Source organism: Hesperophylax consimilis, chromosome 7, assembly GCF_061612785.1.
Source record: "Hesperophylax consimilis isolate HC1 chromosome 7, BYU_Hcon_1.0, whole genome shotgun sequence".
Classification (NCBI taxonomy): domain Eukaryota; kingdom Metazoa; phylum Arthropoda; class Insecta; order Trichoptera; family Limnephilidae; genus Hesperophylax; species Hesperophylax consimilis.
In genome coordinates, this window is record NC_142842.1 from 19095135 (window position 1) to 19116152 (window position 21018).

The following is a 21018-nucleotide window of genomic DNA, read 5'->3' on the forward strand; positions in this document are numbered from 1 at the left end:
TTTTATTAAATAACTTCGCTTACGCCTAATTATAAGTAATCATTTTTAATATTAGAGATATCATTCGTATTAACATAATATCATCACCCTTTCAAACCGTGTTCAGTAATCTTCTTCTTCTTTTTAACGCATGTGTGAAACGATGTAACGCAAAAGACACAAAGGAAGTTTTAAAAGGAGGTCCCTTGTTTAAACATTTGCTTCACAGTTTTAAAAATATAGATCTGTTACAATGTACCTACCTACTTATTTTCCGATGAGAAATGAGTGGTGACATTTTGTACAGGTGCATAGTTGAAATGTACGATTCTATTGCATTTTGTCCAATACAAAATCAATGCAGTTTAGTACCTACCCAGTTGTTATCAAATTATTACAATTAAATCGTATAAGCTATGGGTCATGGGTCAAAGTAGGGAAGGAATTTATTATATTTTCTTTCAAAAAGCCTATTCGGGCACCACTTGACTAAGGGCTGGGATTGCTCAATGTATATGAATGTTTAACTGACAACTACTGATTTACAGCAAAATAAACGCTGTAATCTTAATGGTTTATGGCAGAATCTAGACTCCCACGAAAAAAGTTTCAACGCCGAATATTTAACATCCTTGCTCAAAATAATGACAAAGGGTTCCCCAGAGGCTCTGAATGAAGAGGAATGGAGCAGGGCGGGAAGGACTAGAGAGTGGAGGTGAATGAGAGCATTTATTTATTTTATTCAATTTATACATTTTTATAACATTACAGATTGGGGTCTAAATCCTAATAGTTGTAACGTTTATACTATGTATTTGCAGCGACAAAAACTTTGTAAGAGCGTTGTAGGAAATGAAAAACATATCGATATTTTGATCAACTACATTTAGGAAGTACTTGGCTCTCCTCATGGGTGAGTTCATCAAAAAATGGTGCGGCTCTCTCTACAATACAGGAGGTTATGGGGACGTCCCCGAGAGTGAGACTCTGGTACAAAGAAATTTATTTGAGCCAGAATCTCATTATTAGATATGTAACCGTTTTTTAAGAGATAAAAATATGTAATCAAAGCAATACTTTCGTATATATCTAAGGAGTAGTATTTGGTCAATTCCAGGATATAAGTTTATGGGTATAGCATGGGGTAATATCCGTAGAGACGTAACCAATAAAAATCTTTTCTTTTGAAAAAAAATTTCTTGTGAACTCTTTCAATGCAAAAAATGTTCTTTACTTTGTGTGGGGCCTAGGGAATGCAATCCCAGTATACCGGGATCCCGAAATACTGAGATCCCGCAGACATTTAGCGGGACTAATCTCGGTCGAAAATTTTGCGGGATCCCCGCTGGACTGGCGGGATTACAGAGAATTACCTTCAATTCACTTACAATGCGCCAATGACTATTATGCCAACCAGCGTGGAAGCTGAACGAGCTTTTTCAGCCGCTGGCTACCTTGTGTCCAATATCAGAAGCAGTTTATCAGATGACACAATTAATACTTTAACTTTTTTACGAAGCTATTTCCAAAATAATGTTTAATTAAACTGATGCTCATTGTACAAGAATATTGTTTATCGTGTGAACGTTATTATTTAAATTTAAGTTTCAGTTCAGTTTCAGTTTCAGTGCCGGCAATCCGGGCGTTTATTTTATTTTCATTTGTGTACATAGATTTCTTTTACCCACCTCACTAGACAAAGTCTGTTCCGAGGCGGGTATGTTATGTAAATTTATGTATTATCTTATTCTTTGCCAATTTATGACTTAAACTTTACCTTTTTCTAACTAAAGGTATACCTATTAATAAATCATTTAAAATGTCCCAAAAAACTTGTTTTATTATAGGTATAAATTCAAAACTCTAAAACAAGGTTGGTAGATCGAGGTCTTTATTATACGATTGATTAGATATCTAAGTCCACTCTGCTGGATCCCGCAAATACCTGGATCCAGCGGGACTAAGATTGTTCAGTCCCGCAAATACCTGGATTGACATTTTCTTGCGGGATTGCATTCCCTAGTGGGGCCCAAATGATTGAATTTGACTCCAATACACTAAGACTATTGTGTTATATAATAGACTCGACGTTTTTGCGTTCTGAATCGAATTAGTTTTTTATAAGGGTTCCAGTTCTCTTGAATTTGCAGTTTTTTCTAGAGTTCCTCAGGGGTCTATCCTTGGACCGCTTTTGTCTCTGCTATTGGTCAGTCTACAATTTCGGAAATATGAAGCAAAAACGGAGTAGTCTTGTGGAAAAAACGAAATCTTACTTGTTTAGGAGAATGTCGATGCTAACCTTGTCGAATGCTTTTTCCAGGTCAAAAAGAGCAACATCAACCCGGTCACCTTTGTCAAGAGTTCTCGATAAGAAATCTGAGTTGCATAGAAGGTTAGATGTTACTGACATCTGGGGTCTAAATCCATGTTGACGATCATCATGCAGTGGCTTTTAACGTATTAAAAAAATATATATTTTTAGAGCATAGAATGGCAACCGGTCGGTAATTTTGGATATCGCATTTGTCACGCTTTTTGTATTTAGGAGTGATTTTTGTTAGCTTCCAGATGAGAGACCCCGCTGTTAGACATGCACTAAAAAGATGACATAACGGCAATATCAAAAGATCGGAACAATCTTTAAGACGAGACAATACCCTAAAATAAATCCAGAGTCGCTGTTCGACGAGAAAATCGATCTTTCCGTCGGCTTTATTTTAATTATTTCTGTTGAACTTATTACTAAAATGTCACATGTTTCTAGAGGCATCCCTCGGGAAGTTACTAATTCATCGTCTACAAAAATAAAATCTGGTGCTAACCCCTAATTTTATTGTTGAAAAACGTTTTATAAAATTAACAAGCCGTTTTACACAAAATATTTTAATGGTAAGGTACTGTTTTTATTAATATTAAATATAAATAACTTACACCTCTAGAAACATTTCAGATTTTAGTAATACGTTCATCTGAAATAATTAAATGTGAGCGTCGAGCAAACCCCGTAATAAGAATCTTATGTCGCCATAAGTATTTGTGGGTCAAATCCTACCCTGGGAAGTAGCGCATTGATGCCATTGATGATCGTGTGAATCTGCCAGTACACGTTAGGCCTACGTGTTGGGCCAACGTTGGCGCAAAGACCTTTCGATGTGTGCAAGAAAAACCGACACCCGTTTTACACGATACTTTTTTCATCCAGTTTGTCAAATCGGGATAAAAAAGGGACGTGTTCTATTTTGGTAGTTGGTACCCCGAGTGACGTAAGAGTATGTTGGTATTACAAATTTTCGTACAGTTTAAGATGGCAGACATAATTCGACATCTGCTATCTATCATTGATTTGCATAATATTACGTGAAAATGCTACATGTTTATTCAAGTTTATATTTAAAATATTAATAAAAAGACTACAATATCTATTTCTTACTGATTGTGAATGTGAATTACTGTTAGGTACTGTGAATTTCGCATGTATGTTTGATGATTTGACATTTTGTTTTGGGTAAATAATACACGAGAACTTTACATACATGTACTGTTATCTCATAGAATAAAGAATATCTATGTGTGTTAACTTCTTATTGTAACATACTTTTAATTAATTAATAAAGACACGTTTTGGTAGTTTAACCTCATATATTATACGAATATCGTACCGATCAGGATATGGTGATCAGGTGGTCAATTTCGCCAAGGTAAAAATCTTAAAAATCTCCTTAATAATCATTACTATAAAGGTTCAAAGACAAACAAGTAAACAAAACCATCGATTTGAGGGCACGTGACACAGCTCGCAAACGACGGTGACAGATGCTTTCATGATCGTGATCTATGGTTATTTTCATGGTGTTGCCATTTTTTAACAATTTAGCACCGTCTCAAAATATTATTTCTTCTCTTATAGCAACAATCTGTATAAGATCGTAAGTATGAAAATAATGATCGTGTAAAGCGATTTGTTTCATATGGTTACCGATATGGGATCGGTAGGAAAAAAAATCATTAAATGAAGGTATAATCGGTTGGTCGGCCAGCGTTGACGGCCAACGTTTTGCAACGGCCAATATACACCAAGTGGGCCAGCATTATAGCCCAACATTTTGGCCCAACGTGTACTTGCAGCTTTAGGTTTTAGTTTTTTAGTATCCCAATACTTTTACATAATTTCTCCTAATTCAACATTTTCTCATTGTCAAAATGGACTCCTCTACAGTTGTATAATGCACGACGGTTCCTGCAAAAATCCAATGAATAAATGAATAGGTGAACGAACAGCTAATAAATCGGACGGCGATAACAAAATTTGACAGGAATCAAATTGAATCGCCGGAAAGCTGGACGCAAAATGAAATTAATAACCATAATAATTTTTCATCGACTGCGCTGGTCGGCTTTTGTATTTAAAATTTAAATGTGTTTTTGCAACAATATGTAGTATACGGTCGGTTTTATAATAATAAATGCGATTTCGGAAAACTAAAAATGTTACGCTTGTTTTGGTAAATTTTATATATTTTGTTACTGCATGTAAATTATTATTGATGTTTTGAAACGTTTTGTATTGTCATTATATGTGATCGTTCAAATGCGGTTCTCGCTAGGGAAATAAAAAGAGACTTGTTCTTCTCATCTTCCAGAAACTTTTCCTGTGGCACCTGTGGGTGCATTTCAAAAACAAAACTTCAGCAGAAGTTGTAACTCTGGCACGCCGTACTTTTTCTTTACCCTTAGTGCTTTTCTTTTCTACCGAATCTGGGTATCCATCGAAGACCACTGTTGCATTGGCTCCATAAAGATTTTGTACCTACCTGACATATTGCTAGGAAATTACTGAAAAGGGTTGAGCACGACCCCGATGTGTGAAGTAAAAATCCTCCATTAACAACTACATACTTATATTTTACTGCTTCCTGTGTTATTCGGTAGAGGGTTGAACTATGAGTAAAATACCGAGTTCGTTCATTTGCGCGAGAGCATTCATATTGGATATATTCCACAAGTTCACTTTCAGACTTTTCGGCAATTGGCACATACGATGAAATAGCATTAATGGATCTATTGTTACAGTAACACCCTGACTTTTGACACTACTGGTCATTGCCGCAAGAGAAACTACTGCATCCACCCATCTATCCTTGTCGTGTAGCTGTAATTAAGTGTAGGTCTTCAAAGTTCCGGTTGATAACTTTAGACATAGCTAATTTCCCCACCTTTTCAGCCATGTGACAAGTGACTTTGCCATCCCCGATCAAGCCACTGCTTATAGACATAATCACGTTTGTTTTAGGAAATGGTTCATGGCAAGCAAACCAATCAATGAGAGTTTGGACGTCTTGATCATCTCTCTCAATTTGTTTAAGGCATGTATGTTATATATGTATGTAATGTATATATATACTCTACATGTCGCTCTGACCCTCCTGATTCAACCCCACAGAATGACTCGATACCCTCACAAATTTTATGCAGTTAAACAAATCCAGCAGTCCAACGAAGGATAAAACTGTCTGTGATTCTGCGTCCTAGGGAGATGTTTTCATCGATCTCATTAGAGTATATTCGATGATCATGTCAGATCAAATCCCTGACCAAAATTTATAAGACCGTCTAATCGTAAAGCAGCCCTCTTTTGTAAATCTTTCATACTCTATTGCAGGGCTGTCCAAACCACGGCCCGCAGGCCGCATGCGGCCCGCGGTTTAGATTATTGCGGCCCATTGAACCTTTTTTTAACCGACTTCAAAAAAAAGTCCGGTTCGGTTACACCGACTACAAAGAGGTCTGTAGGTGTACCCACTGCATATAATAATACTTTATTAACACGCTTTTATATTAACTTCACTTGTATGTTTGTTTGCTTGCTTGCTTGCTTGTTTGCTTGCTTGTATGTAACTCTCCTGCTGCCTTCCTCGGCCCTAGTAGTAGCCGTTTCTCAGGCTCCCTCTCCGGAATAAAAGTTACCTGTTAGAACCATAGTCGGTAATAAAGAAACTACCATTAAATAAATATAGTTTAAAGAAACTAAAAAAACACGCTTTTGTAGCATACGAAACTAAAAAGTGAAAAATAAATATAGTTTAAAAAAACTAAAAAACACGCTTTTAAATAATATCGAACTAAAAACTTCAAAATAATTTTTAAAATAAGCTTAAAGCAATAATGAATGAAAAATGATAGTATTATTGTGAAAAAGCGTCGGGCGCACGATATACGAAAAATATGGCACAAAGCGCCCACGCTTTTTAACAATAATACTATCATTTTTCATTCATTATTGCTTTAAGCTTATTTTAAAAATTATTTTGAAGTTTTTAGTTCGATATTATTTAAAAGTTATTTTTAAGTTTTTAGTACGATATACGAAAAATATGGCACAAACCGCCCACGCTTTTTAACAATAATATTATCATTTTTCATTCATTATTGCTTTAAGCTTATTTTAAAAATTATTTTGAAATTTTTAGTTCGATATTATTTAAAAGCGTGTTTTTTAGTTTTTTTAAACTATATTTATTTTAATTAATAATTGCTTTAACTTAGTTACTTTATTTATTTCTTGTCACATTTTGTATGAAAGCAATTATTATTCAGATTTTAGTTCATTATCTTCTTTGTTCGAAGTTTTAAATTCATTAATGAGCAAACTATTTTTCTCGCGACGAAATTCAAACGTTTTGGGTATGTTCGATCACGTCGCTCACATCACTATTGACTCGAGAATTCGGGGAATTCCCCGAACTCAAAATAGGTACCTACCGCGCATCGTTCATTGGGCATTTGTTTGTCACTTGTCATTCAACGCAATGAAAGTTTTGATTGCGCAAGGTTACTCTCAGGTTATTAAAGACTTTTACATTATTTTAAAGTTTGGTATTACGTTGTTCGCTTTGTGTTTGAGTATATTGAACTTTTCATCATGTCTACAAAGAAGAGGAAGTTAAGTGAAGAAAATCGTACATTCAATGCGAAATGGGAGTTAGACTACTTTATCTCCAACAATAACAATAAAATTCAGTGTTTGATTTGTATGCAAGTTTTATCTGTAAGTAAAGAATATAATGTTAAGCGACACTATACTTCTTTACATGAAGAAAAGTATGGTAATTTTTGGATAGGGCCTGACACGCTTATTACAAATATTTTTTAGAAAAAAACTTTATATTCGCCTTAATTACTATAAAAGAAAACTTTTTGCATTTCGGGCGGCGGAAAATTATGAATTTAAATTTTCAATTGCGTTAACTAAAATTCACTTCGCGAATCGATGCGGCGGCAATCAGCTGCCATTAGGTACGTCACTGTTATGTTGGTATCCCTGATACATTGCGTAGATACGACTATGGCTAACTTCGTGGAAGACAAATGGATTTGTATCACAAACCATGTTACACAAACCTAGCGTAGCCGGTAAACTAGTTGAAAACTGGGATGTTTTTCTTGCCTTGACGCGAGCAGGCGTTATTAAGGGGCACTTTCCTTTGTATCACAAACCATGTTACACAAACCTAGGTATCCCACGAAGATAGCAACGGTCGTATTTAGCTCTTGTTAATGCATCAGTGATACCAACATAACAGTGCGTTCCTAATGTCGCCACATCGATTCGCGGAGTGAATTTTGGTTTTACGCAATTGAAAATCAAAATGCATAATTTTCCGCCGCCCGAAATGCAAAAAGTTTTCTTTTATTGTAATTAAGGCGAATATAAAGTTTTTTTCTAAAAATTATTCGTAATAAGCGTGTCAGGCCCTATCCAAAATTTACCAAAAGTATAAAAGGCTGAGTACAAAAAAAAACTAATAAGTACAGCAAACAAGTATGTTTTCAAAAGTAAGTACTGAGAATGAACAAAGCTTGGCTGCCTCATATGAAGTTTCATTACAATTAGCCAGAGCAAAAAAACCATTTAGTGATGGAGTTTTAATAAAAAAATGCGCAGTTGAAATGGCTAAACGCTTTATGCAGCCGAAATTAGCGGAAAAGTTTGAATCTGTTGCATTATCTCATCAAACGGTGGCGCGACGAATAGAGGACATGGGTAATTATATTACAAAAAAAATATGTGATTACTTTGTAGATTGCGAATACTATTCAATATGTTTGGATGAAAGTACCGACCAGACCGATCTCAGTCAATTAATAATCTTTATACGTTGCATTTCCAAAGATTTTACAATCACGGAAGAAATGCTGGATTTAATACCATTTCATGGAACAACTACAGGCAGTGATATATTTGAAGCGGTTAACAAAACTATAGTAGAATGTAGAATATGGAGGATTTCGTAAGTGTTCTTGTATTGTGACCGATGGGGCAAAAGCTATGACCGGGACAGTGACAGGATTCGCGGGACTTCTAACACAAAATGGCATTGATTGCCCGTTGTTGCATTGTATTATACATCAGGAAGCCTTGTGTGGAAAATCTTTGCGTCAAATGAATGCTATGAAAGTTGTTATAAGGATAACCAATTTGATTAGAGGTGGAAACAGGGCATTGACACATAGAAAATTTAGAGACTTTTTAAGTGAAATCGATGCAAACTATGGAGATTTACTATTGCATTCGGAAATCAGATGGCTAAGTGCTGGCCAGTGCTTGCAACGCTTTTTCGCCTTAAGAAAAGAAATACCTTTATTTCTAAAAAATGAGATATCATCTGACACTTCTGAACTACAAGATAAAATGCGAGATCCTCAGTTTCTGGCTGATCTTGCGTTTTTAACTGATATGACGCAACACTTGAATGAATTAAATTTAAAATTGCAAGGTAAAAACCTCAATATAGCCAACATGTACGGAAATGTGAATGGATTCAGAAGTAAACTGAAATTGTTCAAAACGTCTCTACAACAAAATGATTTTTCTTTTTTTTCAAGTTGTAAAGAACATTATTTAGAGATGAAAAATTTTGAAGAATGTAATTTTTTGGACCACCTCAAATACATGGACGAAATAATCGTCGAATTTGAGCGGCGTTTTGCAGATTTTAAAAAAATTGAGAGTGATATAGCTCTCTTTACTCATCCATTAACGATCGCAGTTGCGAGTGTGAAGATTGATTATCAATTGGAACTGTGTGATCTGCAATCAGACCCCTTTTACAAGGGCAGAACAGAAACAGGAATTGATTTTTTTAAGCTCCTCGCTGAACGTTTCCCGAAACTGACGAATTTCGGGCAAAAAATGGGCTCGATGATGGGCAGTACCTACCTTTGTGAAAGTGCATATTCAACAATGAAGTTTATTAAATCGAAATACAGGTCTTCATTGACAGATACTTCACTTAAACATGCACTGCGCCTAGCTACCACTAGTATTGAGGTTGATGTTGACAGAATTGTAAAAGACAAATTAATGAAAAAGTAGATAATAAAATAACGATATTACGTATTATTACCAGTATTTTATTTTTATAAATATTTTGCGGCCCACCAATGTATTTAGTCTTTTTTATTGGCCCTGGGTCCCATCTAGTTTGGACACCCCTGCTCTATTGGATCAATCTTACCTTTCAATGTCAACATATCTTGAAGATACAGGTGTGCACTTTTGGCGTAATTGAAGTGAACGGCTGCGTTAAATAAATGTATCCTTTTTGGACTGTTGCAAGATGAAGCTCTCAATTTCCAGTGCATTCCGCTTCTATATACAGCTCAATCAGTGAAGTCATCTGGAAGTACCCACAGCTGGCGAGTAAAAATACATTTTCAAGGCATCAATCAGTTTAGATTGAACTGTCTGAAAAGCCTGATTGTCCTGACCATTGAGTAGGTACCACATTCTTCTTATTTTTGGCGGCAACTGCAGTAAACCTGGGGGGTGACCCCAACCATACCGGAATGCCCTATAGTAAATTTGTAAAATATAGTGGATTTTTACATTTATCATTTATCTACGTAAAAACAGATAAATGTAAAAAACCCAACTATGTAAGTATAATAAGTTCAATAACGTGATAATAAACCGGAAATAATTGATATTCTGTTCGGACCTAGATTTGTTTATAGATTGTCAGTAAACAAAATATTCAAACATATACGCATTTTTTACAACTTTATATCTCGGTACTCTACGGAAGAAATTTTTTTATCAAACGTTGTAGAAAATTGTATGTTTACTAAATTGGTGTAGGTACTTTTGTCGAAATTTGCATTGGAAACGATATATTTGGGAAAAACTAGATTTTGGCTCGATTTTGACTGGTTTTTTTTTAAATGGCGGCGTTAGCACAGATGAAAAAAAAAATTCTTAGGTCGAAAACTTGGATTTTACATCAGGGAACCATTAAACATATTTAAAAAAATTGGACTACCAGAATAATTACGTTCACGATCGCGTCCCTTTTTTGCGCTAATTGTACTGGCTTAAAATATTTTTAACATTTTCTTTACGTTCAATATTCGCAAAATTTATCTTTATCACTTAAAAAAATATTTAAATATGAAAAATGCTGCAAATGTTGAGTACATTTTTTAATAGTACTTCTGATACCTGAATGAAAGATCCATGATCGTTTTCATCAGCTAACTTATCAAAATTAAGATTTACGAGATTATCAATTCATCCGATTATTTATTTTGACTGAGCGTAGCGAAGTCCTGTTTTGACTCGACCTTTTTGCTTACTGTCTGTCTGTAAATTTATTTGTACATTCCGTCTCCGTTTCAAGATGGTTATTGTTTTAACGGTTCGGTAAAGATTCTTATTCAAAATGTGAAATCGTCTTTTCTTTACTTTCTTGTTCACATTTTTAAATATTATGGTACCTACCCGCCTGAAGATAGCTAGAGACTGTTTAAATGGTTTAGTATTGTTTTTAAATGTGAAATTGTTGTTCATTTGGACTTCTTAACATACATTTTTTTCAATTCTCTGGTACCTAGTTGAAGAAAGTTTTTAAAAAAGATCGTCATTTAGTGACATTTCTTTGTACAAATTATATAATTACTTTTTTTAATACCCTTTAAATATCAGGAGACCAAATCTGTACCCGAGAAGCATACGGATGCAAGTCCAAAATTTGAAGAAATGAGTTTTTGATGAAGACATGAAGTAAATTATCATGTTCATTAGTGGCAGAAAGATGCAAGCCCTATCTTGAATATTTATGGTATTTTCAAAAATATTATAAGGATGCAAGAACCATTAGCACATTCACACCGTAGAAGCATAAAGATGTACATTGAACTTGCATCTTTCTGCCTCTAACATTACTACGCTTTCCATGGAAGTAAACATTCGAATGTAGACTCAAGTCCATTTTGCGTCCTTCTGCCTCTAATTTCTATTTTTTCTGTGGAACTAAACAGAACAATCCCAGTGCTCTCATCATTATTAATTGCATTCCTGCAATAAATAATGATGAAAAAGAGTATTTCCGTGTATGAATGTATGACGAGGCTCAAGAAACAGAATTCTTCTTAAAAGACTGATGGAAACATAGGTGGTGATATTATTATTGAAGACCTGACCATGTCACTTATTTATTTATTTACTTACATTTCCCTTACCTCATCATTATCCTACTGAATGGACTATATAGGGATGGAAAACAGGTGGCAAATGAAGTAGCTTCTTGCTTCTTAAAGTGGATATACAGCGATATGGGGAATAATGTTGAAGAAATAACCGTATGGTCTGACAACTGTGCAGGTCAAAATAGAAATATAACAATAGCCATATCCTACGTATGGCAGGTTTTATAAAAAATTAAAAACCTCAAGATCATTCATCTTAAATTTTTATTACCATTCAGCGATTGAAAGGGCAAAAAAAACTACCCAATTCCAAATATTTTACCGCACGACAAAAAAAAATTAACGGGAACAATTCATCAGATAAAAACTACAAATACAAAAGACTAAACTACTAAAAACTACAAATACTAAGATACAAAACTAATAATCAGTACATTGTTTACTCAATGAACTTAGAAAATTTCAAATATTTAAATTCCCTTTAAAACTGGTTCACAATCACCTTTTGTATATCGAAAGAAGAATATGAATGGTAAGGGTTTCCTAATATCAACGGTATTATGGCTACAAGCTGACGTAAATGTGTCGGGGATGCTACTGTATAAAAATGGTTTTCAGGAAACTGAATTTAAATATTATTATATTAGAAGAAAAAGGAGAGGTGTTTTGAGCGGTGACCGGATAAATCATCAAAATGATAATTCATGATAATTTCTAGAGATGTGCCGATTATGACTTTCGCCGACTAGCCGACTAGCCGATTAGTCGGTTGTAATAAGACCGACTAGTCGGCCGACTAGTCGGCTAAGCCGATTACGGTTTGAAGCAGAAGCTTTAGTTTTCTTACATCATAATTTACCCTTAGTTAAAAAATATAAGTAAGTTATAAAAAATATAAGGAGATTATGATATTTTTGGTTGTAACAATTGTGACTTTGATTTGATTAGATTATGTAGGTATGGTTATAAGAAATATGTTTTTTTCATTTTTTTTTGTTTTTATCAAATAGTTCATGTTTAGAATTTTTGGATATATATATATAATATATACATTTATTACTGTGCATCTTGTACATACAATCTTGCTTTAATACATATAACTGAGTTTGTTAATTTAAAAAATCTACTTTTTATTTTAATAATAAGAAATACTTATAAATGTTCATTGAAGATAAGAAGATATTATGTTGTTTTTTTATGTTAATTAGGATAGGCACTAATTTTGTTCAATAAATGTCATAATTATGTTTTCTTTACAAGCAAGTAATTTTAAAAACTGATTACCAAAAGAAAGATTGCTTTACATTTTTTAATGTATAAGACTGATTATAAAATAAAAAAATAATATATAATCAAGGTTTTTATTTCATGTAGTTTCCCGCATTCATATTATTGAGAAATACATACAACGTAAGAAGCCGGATAGTCGGCGCTCTTTGCCGATTAGTCGCCGACTAATCGCCGACTACAATAGTGGCCGGATAGTCGGCTTTACCGACTAGTCGCCGACTAGTCGGAACATCTCTATAATTTCCCATTTTTAAAAAGTTATATAAAGTCATGAAAAGTGATGGTAAAGTGAAGAACAAAATCTCTATTAACTGGGTTAAGTGGGTTATGTTAGGTTTAATTTATTTTTTTCATCGTTTCTAATGACTTTATATCACTTTTTAAAGGTGTGTTGAATTGTCGATTTATCATGGAACCGTTTTGAGCACCCCGGAGGTATTGCCCCAGGTAAATACTATTCCAATCGCATTAAATACACCAAATTTTGGTGTCCTACAAAAGATGTTACAGTGGGTACCAGAGCCACTGCACTTTTTTTACACTTATTTTTTTTATCTTTTTTTTCTCTGTCAGATGACGAAGATATGGAAAATACCAATAATTTGTAAAAATAATTATAATTAAATAAAAAAAATATATAAATAAAATAGATATTCATATATACCGGTTATATAGTTATTATTTTACTTCCAAATGAAATTTCAACATTGATCTATTTTATTTATATTTACCTATAAGTATCTATTTGATTTTTTATTTATATTTACCAATAAATATAAATATCTATTTTATTTATAGGGAAATATAAATATATATATTTTTTTTTTTTTTAATAAGAAATACAAACTTTTTAATAAAAAATACTTACGAATAACCCAACAATGTTTGAAAATCTCCTACTACCACCACAGAAAGCCGAAAATGTTGCTTGTGTTGTGATGGAGGACTTAGCCAGCCGAGGAATCGAACACGCGACGCTCGGGTGAGACCCAAGCGCTATGCCCACTCAACCACTGACCAAGTTGTGAATAAAATAGATATTTATATTTACCTGTTATATAGTTATTATTTTACTTCCAAGTGAAGTTTTCAACATTGATCCCTTTATAATATACCATGTGTCATACCAAAATATTCAATATCATTTTGAAGCAGAAGGACTCAAGTCCACAACGCTTTTTTTAAAACATTTTTTTTAGGCTTTGCATATAAAATATTTTATTTTATTTTCTCATTTTCGATACAAAATTAATTGATTCAATAGGATAAAAAATAAAAATCAATTATCATGAATATCCGCAGAAGTTATGAGACCAAACTTACAGAAAAAAAAAGTATTTTGGCTCTCCTGAACATTTAGCTTTTTGGACTTGCATCCGTATGCTTCTCGGGTACAGAAATTTGTCCCCAAACATCATACGAATTTGGGTTCCTGATATTTTAAGGGTTAACAAAATGTACGCTTTATAATTAAGCAGGTGGTTTATGTACCTACTTACAAATCTTATGATTTCTGAGGATATTCTGATTTTTATTTATTAAATAGAAACTTTTATGTGTGCAAGGTGACTGGTTTATTTATGATGCAAGGTCTACTAGGTTTCTACAAGGTTCACAGAACTACCAGTTAGTTCATACCATTTACTGTCTTTGCATATGTTGAAACTGCAGCATCTCTTTTTGGGGCAAGGTGTTCGTGTTGTTTTGAACCAATGTAGTTTAAATTTTTAAGGTTTCGGTTCAAACACCGACTTCTTCATTAACAAAGCCCGTGCTGTATAAAATGAACTGACCGTTAAAGAGACCTGTTTTAGGACTTTTGCTCTGGGTTTAGCAGGGTTTGGTACTATACCCTGCTACTAACCTATACTAATTATAGTATATTAAATTCTTATATATATTTATACAATCCCAGAGCAAAAATCCGAAAACTTGTCTCTTTAAAGGTCAGTGTTTTTTATACAGCACGGCTTGTATTAATAAAAGATGGCGGTGGTTCAAGTGGTGGTTTAGATTTAATTAATTAATGCAACATTGTTGTACAATTCATGGACATTGGAACTATGACATTCACACTAAAAAGGAATAAGGAAAAAATGATTTTTGTTTTGTTTTTTTTCATTTAATAATTGAACACACTTAAGATAATTACAGCCAATATAAAATTTTACTAACATGTTTGGAATAAATTATATTTACAATAAATAGCATTAAAAAGTTCTTAACCAATAAAAGTCAACATATTTATCGAACATTAATTTAAAAAATTAATAAAATTACTACATTTTAAAAGCTTTCAATTTAGAAGGTTATTATTAATAAATGGTGTGAAATGAAGAAATACCCATATTATGTACGTACAGATAGGCAATTGCTTTAGTTTCAAAAATGTGTAAAGCTCGGTAATAGAACGATTACTTCTTTGTAACTGATTAACTAACTTCCGTTTGGTTTAAAGTTGAGATAGAACGTAGTCCGGCTGAAAATAAAACAATTTAAAAACATTAGAACAGATTTGTCAATACTGCAGATGAATGAATTAGGGTAGGAACTACTTTGGATAGGTAGGTACTTCTTCTTAAGATTTTCTTTCATATTTGTTAATTTGATTATGCATTGATATGTTTAGATTAAGTTTGGGAGAGTTCGATCGTAGATAACACAAAATAAAAAATACACAGATGAAACTGCCGGTCTATCCTTAGCATAATTAGCCGATAAGAAATATTATAGGTTTAGGAATAGTGAAATATTTAAGATTCCTCTAAATTCGTTGGGCCGGTGATCCCCACACATTACTGCTGTATCTCCTTTCTTTAATTAATAAAAATATCTGAGAGAAGTGGTTAGGGTCGACTGAAAGAGCATGAGGAGTAGAGTAGCTTTAGAGGTTGTGACCTCCACTACGTAAATCGTAGCGGTCGTCACAACCCACTAAACACCATGGTCCCGTAAAAGAAGGCAGCGCATTGACCCTGCCCTCTCTGAACACGGGAGTGGAGGGTATTGCAATAAATACAGGGGCACCAGCCTTCAGCAAGGACTCTCTGTTTCGGACTGCCACTAGCTTCTCTACTCCCGCTCGCCCTGCTGCTTCTCTCCGGATCTCCACCCTGAACTTTTCTTTGACTTTGCTACCCCCTGGACTCCCGCCTATGGATACCCCGACCGTAACAGCTCACCACTGGAAAAGCAGACCCCTACACCGGACATAGCGGATACCTACGGACTGACCGGCACCCTTCTAGGTTACAGTCTATGTGAAAGAAGTGAAGACGTCCCTTACAAGATAATTTTGAAACTTCCACAAAAGAACTTCAAAGCCTTATTGTCTACCCAAAGTCATATACCAATCGACAAATTATTTATACTCTTTTTTTTGTATAAACCACCCACTAGGCTGAGCCTGTTCCGAGGTGGCAGAATTTTAATACCTTAAAAGAAATGAGAAGAAAAAATAAAATTTAAATAGATATGAAGGAAGAAGAAGAAACAATTAAATGAATTAAGAAAATACAGGAATACACAAATAATAGTGTCAAGCTGAAGTCCAGAGGTAGGGCACCACAAGGGCTACCCAAATCACTCCCACCTATGTTCTGCAATTTTTTGTAGTTTCCGAGATATGATATTTTTCGTATTTTTTTGCGATACCGACTTACAAGAGATAATTGGTCACAGAGACATGAATTATTGAGACACATGCTTGATTTTTTTTTACTAATTAGATATCTTGTAGACACAAAAACAATTGTGGGCAGATCTGATTAAATTATTTATTTGATTGCGCCATAAAAAATTGTTAGAGCCCAAACTTATTTGAAATTCTAAACTTTTAAAATTTTCGAAGACATTTTGAAAAAAATTCCACCAAAAACTTTTTTTAAAACTTGCCGATTTCATCATCTGTTTACCCTGTAAATTTCATTGAACTACCTCTAGGCGCCTTACTTAAAATTTGTTAGAAAGTCCAAAAAAACCTATTGAAAAGAGTGAGTTATATTAATTGTTATTATTGAATTACAAAAAAAAAGTTTTCAAAAAGTCGACCTACATGCTCAATACTGTTGCTCCATGCTCTTAAAAGGGTAAGCTAAATAAGCTTGAGGCACTATCTTTTGGTACACCCTGTATTAATAAAAATAAATAAATTCAATTTTAAAATACGGGTAGGAACTGCTGCTCACCACAAAAATTGTCAATACAATAAAGATAAATGTATGAATTAAATTCTTTATGATGATTTGTTTTACAAAAACAAATTAATATTACGGCAGCATTATCACGTTTCATAATAAATCGACATTTAACAACAATAAAATACATCAATCTTAAAACATACCACAGAAATATTTTCATTATTCTGTGGAATATTAAAGGCCGTAAAATATTCAAATGCAATAGATAATAAATAATTATTTTAATTTCAGGTTGTAACAACCAAGAGTGTGGTTTATTGTGTAAAACAATTCATCCCATTCAGAACAATCCAGTCAGAAAAAAATTATGAAACGAGTGGAATCCCACAGGGTTCACACCTTGGTCCAATCTTATTTATTTTGTTTATAAATGATATTACAAAAATATTTCATTATGTATTTATTTTACTTTTTGCTGATGACCTCAAAATTTTATTGAACTACAACATTCTATTAAATTAAATGAATATGCTTAAATTGCCAGACAGAAGGATTTTCACTGACTTAGTATTTCTACATAAAATTCTAAAAGATGCATTTGATAGTCCAGAATTGCTTGCATTGATAAGCTTTCGGATTCCACTAAATAATACTAGAAGTCGGGATTTATTTCAGTGCAGAAATTCTGAGACTAACTACCATATGTATTCCTCATTGCCCAGAATACTTATGAAGGGAAATAATTATAACGAGTCAATGAGCATCTTTAAATTACCACATAACATTTACAAAGGATTGTTACTGCGGCAGTTTAATGTATTAATATATAATTTTTACTAATTCATACGTAAAAGCCCCTAAAAAGGGCATTAATAATAATTATAAAAATTGCTAAGCAGGGCCGGCATTGTGCAGGCACAATTGGAACAGTCAGCTCCAGGTGCCGAATTGCCAAAGAGCCAAGGCATTGATAAAACCTAATACAGCGCCCTTGAGGTTTTTACTACCACCAGGCGCCGTTTGGCTCAGGGCAGCCCTGTTGCAGTATGTATAATAAGTCATAAAGCTATATACGTAATAGAGTTGCCATGTCATAGAAAAATCCCTCGACTAAACTGATGGGACATTAGATGAATGTACCAACCTCAAGTACATAATTATGTGTAATATATCTATGTCATAGGTAAGGAAAGGTATACTTACAGATACAAACCAATAAGAGTTTGGTCTGAAGATCATTCTAGAAATGAAACCCATTTGGGAAGCGGGAGAAATAGCATGCATATGAAGGTGGGCTACGGAATGGAATGGAGGCCAGTGGAAGCCATACTGAACATCTGAGAGGTCATCTCCTAGCGCCGTCAATGCCTCATTTGCTGCAGTCATCATGTCTTGCACTGAAACATAATTCAGTTACATAATGACAAAGGAGAATGGGTATTGGACCCACCCCTCATCAGAAATAATGTATATATTTGGATAGATATTCTTAACTAAATGGTTAATTGGCTTGGGTAGAGGGGAGTCTGAAAAATTGTTAAATAATGTGCCTTAAAAATTATTAACTCTTGGTGTACAGACACAAACTTTTTGCCATGCGCCATCGGATTCTATTTTCGTCATAACTTACATGTTTTTTTGCATTTTTTTTTAAATTTTCTAACCAGATAATGTTTTTCTATATAATCTAAAGTGTGTAGTTTCCGCAGAATAGCTAGTTATATTCAGAGAAATGATTTTTTAAACATATCCAAGGATACGCTGGCGTTTAAAAGGTTATTGACACACTTAGCCCAGGAGCACATGAGCAACTTTAGTTGTGGCAACAGTTGTGTCGCAGTCGCTGTTTTCCAATCGAGCGTGCACAAGGTGAGCCAACTAGCTTCTGTCGGCGTTCATTCAGGCAGTGGATTTCGAACAGGCTTGTGGTCTTATAATCAGTGGTAGAAAAATGCATGACAGAGACGTTACTGTACATCCCATTAGTAATGAGTAGCTACTCATAATATAATGGGATAGTTTTCATGTCATACGAGGACCTCCGAGCCTAAATTGAACCTTTTTTTTATGTCTTCCTAATGAGTGCCAAGGGTAATAGAGGAAAGATCGATGCAATCTATTTGCGGGTTTTTGTGCGAAATGAATTTTGGACTGGAAGAAATAAATGACACATGCAGGAAAACGATTATTCAAGGAAATCAATCGAGATTTCACTGTAATCAAGAAAATCGATATTCGACAAACCAACATACTAACCTTGGTCAGACACAATCAAAGGAAGGTTTAAAAAGCCTTAGTAATATGCTGATTCATTTATTATAAATACGAAAATGAGCTAAATGTTCAACATTAGACGATGAAGATCGCAATCAAGCCGCACTTTCAGACACAGATGATGGAAATTACACTTTATCTTAGCAATTACTACAAGAAACAACTAGTTACTTAGTAAGAAAATTTGAAATAGCGGCAGAGGGATCGTTTTATAAAGTGATTTTTGAACTATGGTTCAATAAAAATATAATTATAATGCATCATTTACCATCTATCCCGGCGTAAATCGTTGTTTCTTGCAGAAATTAAGTTCAAACTAAGCGTAATTTCCATAGTATATGCCTAAAAAGTGCAGCTGTTCGTGAAATATTTACCTAACTTATAACAGTGTGTTACTTACCCAATTGTTTCTGTTCAGATTTCAAAGATTTTGCATCTTTGTAATGTTCTCTAGGAACAGCTAATAAATGGTTTTTAGCTGATGGTCTAATGTCTCGAAAAACGCAAATGTTGTCATTTTGCAGCAGCATATCCGACTTTTCAAGACCGTCGACGACCTTGCAGAATATGCATTGAGCTCTCGATGCAGCCATTTTAATATAAATCTAACAATTTACGTAAAATACCAGTCCAAAGTTCACGACAGTTTTAACTAATCTATTGTTTTGGTAAATCGTGTCAATGTGAAAAGATAAAATTCAAACAACTTATCTAGTCTGAAGTGGTCTGAAGTTTACTCAGTGTCAGTTTATTTATGGTTTACTGTTTTGACTTTTGACCATAAATAAACCACTCACCTTTTGACGTTTGCGACGTGTTCCATAGAAACTAAAAAAACGTCGATTTTCTTGTCCCTCCTACAAGGAACCAGTTCCTTTCTTGTCACTGGAACCGTCGATATTAGTTCTTTGAGGAACCGGCTATTTTTGGAACTGCTTTGGAATATTTATCAGAAAATGAAAAAATGATAGAAAGATTGTAAAAAGAGAGCAAAATTCCCGGCTTAAATTCAGGTAGGTGTTCGAAGTAAATTCGTAATAAGAAGACTTATTCTCGTGTAAATCTTATTTTTGCGGTTGATTACCGTCGCGGCCGGGTCGTTAGATACATTTGAAGTAAATTCATTAGAAATATGATAAATTTCCCAGTAAATCGAAATTTTGCGGCTGATTACCATCGCACCAGCCTTTTGAACTCAGATATTTAAAAGTAAATTCGTAAAAATACAACGTACTTTTGTATAAATCGATACTTCCCGCGTGATTACTATCGCTTCCAGACCAACAAATACAGACTAGTGATGGGAATGATCGAAATATTTATATAATCGATTTTTTTTAACCGAAACATCAAAAGAATCGAATGATCCATTCCAATGAATCGCTCGGAGTGCGGGAGCAATAGCTACGGACAGGGGCAAAAATTTTTCCGTCGGGGTAACACTATAAAAAAACACTATAAAAAATATATGTCGATGGGAATATTGTGATATTTTTCAAGAATTTAATTTATTTAAATTTGTTGATTACATATTTGTAAAATATATTTAGTTGCACCCAAGGCTGATGATTTTTTTTATAACTTCACCTGTGACTGATCACACTGAAGATGATTTCAGACAGATTTTCATGCTTCAGATTTCTACAATTACAACTAAACCTCATTATCAGGTTTAGAGAAAATTAAATAAAACATGCACTGGTAAAAGTATTAAGAATGCTTAGAAAGCAGGGGTCAGATATAATAGAAGAATGTAGACGTCGCGTTACAGACATTCAAAGTAAATTCTTTAAAAAATTTACACGAATTATTTCCGTGTAAATCGAAATTTCACGGCCGATTACCGTCGCGG

At 33.9% G+C, this 21018-nt stretch overlaps 1 protein-coding gene across 1 annotated transcript; it reads right to left on the bottom strand.

Moving 5' to 3' along the window:
* Positions 1–14913: 14913 nt before the first annotated feature.
* LOC149422417 (adenosine 5'-monophosphoramidase HINT3-like) lies at positions 14914–19957 on the bottom strand. Its single transcript, XM_089633279.1, has 3 exons — positions 19567–19957; positions 18096–18289; positions 14914–15232 (listed from the first exon to the last, which is right to left on the bottom strand). Exons 1-3 carry the CDS (start codon positions 19757–19759, stop codon positions 15206–15208), a joined length of 414 nt encoding a protein of 137 aa, XP_089489405.1. The 5' UTR covers positions 19760–19957; the 3' UTR covers positions 14914–15205.
* Positions 19958–21018: the final 1061 nt, after the last annotated feature.

Bases quoted from the DNA above. Each gene is read 5' to 3' on its own strand.
- LOC149422417 (XM_089633279.1), bottom strand. From the start codon at position 19,759: ATGGCTGCATCGAGAGCTCAATGCATATTCTGCAAGGTCGTCGACGGT. The intron at 18,290-19,566 runs GTAAGTAACACA...ATTATGTTTCAG, and splicing joins ATCTGAACAGAAACAATTGG to TGCAAGACATGATGACTGCA. The intron at 15,233-18,095 runs GTAAGTATACCT...TTTTATTTTCAG, and splicing joins ACTCTTATTGGTTTGTATCT to CCGGACTACGTTCTATCTCA.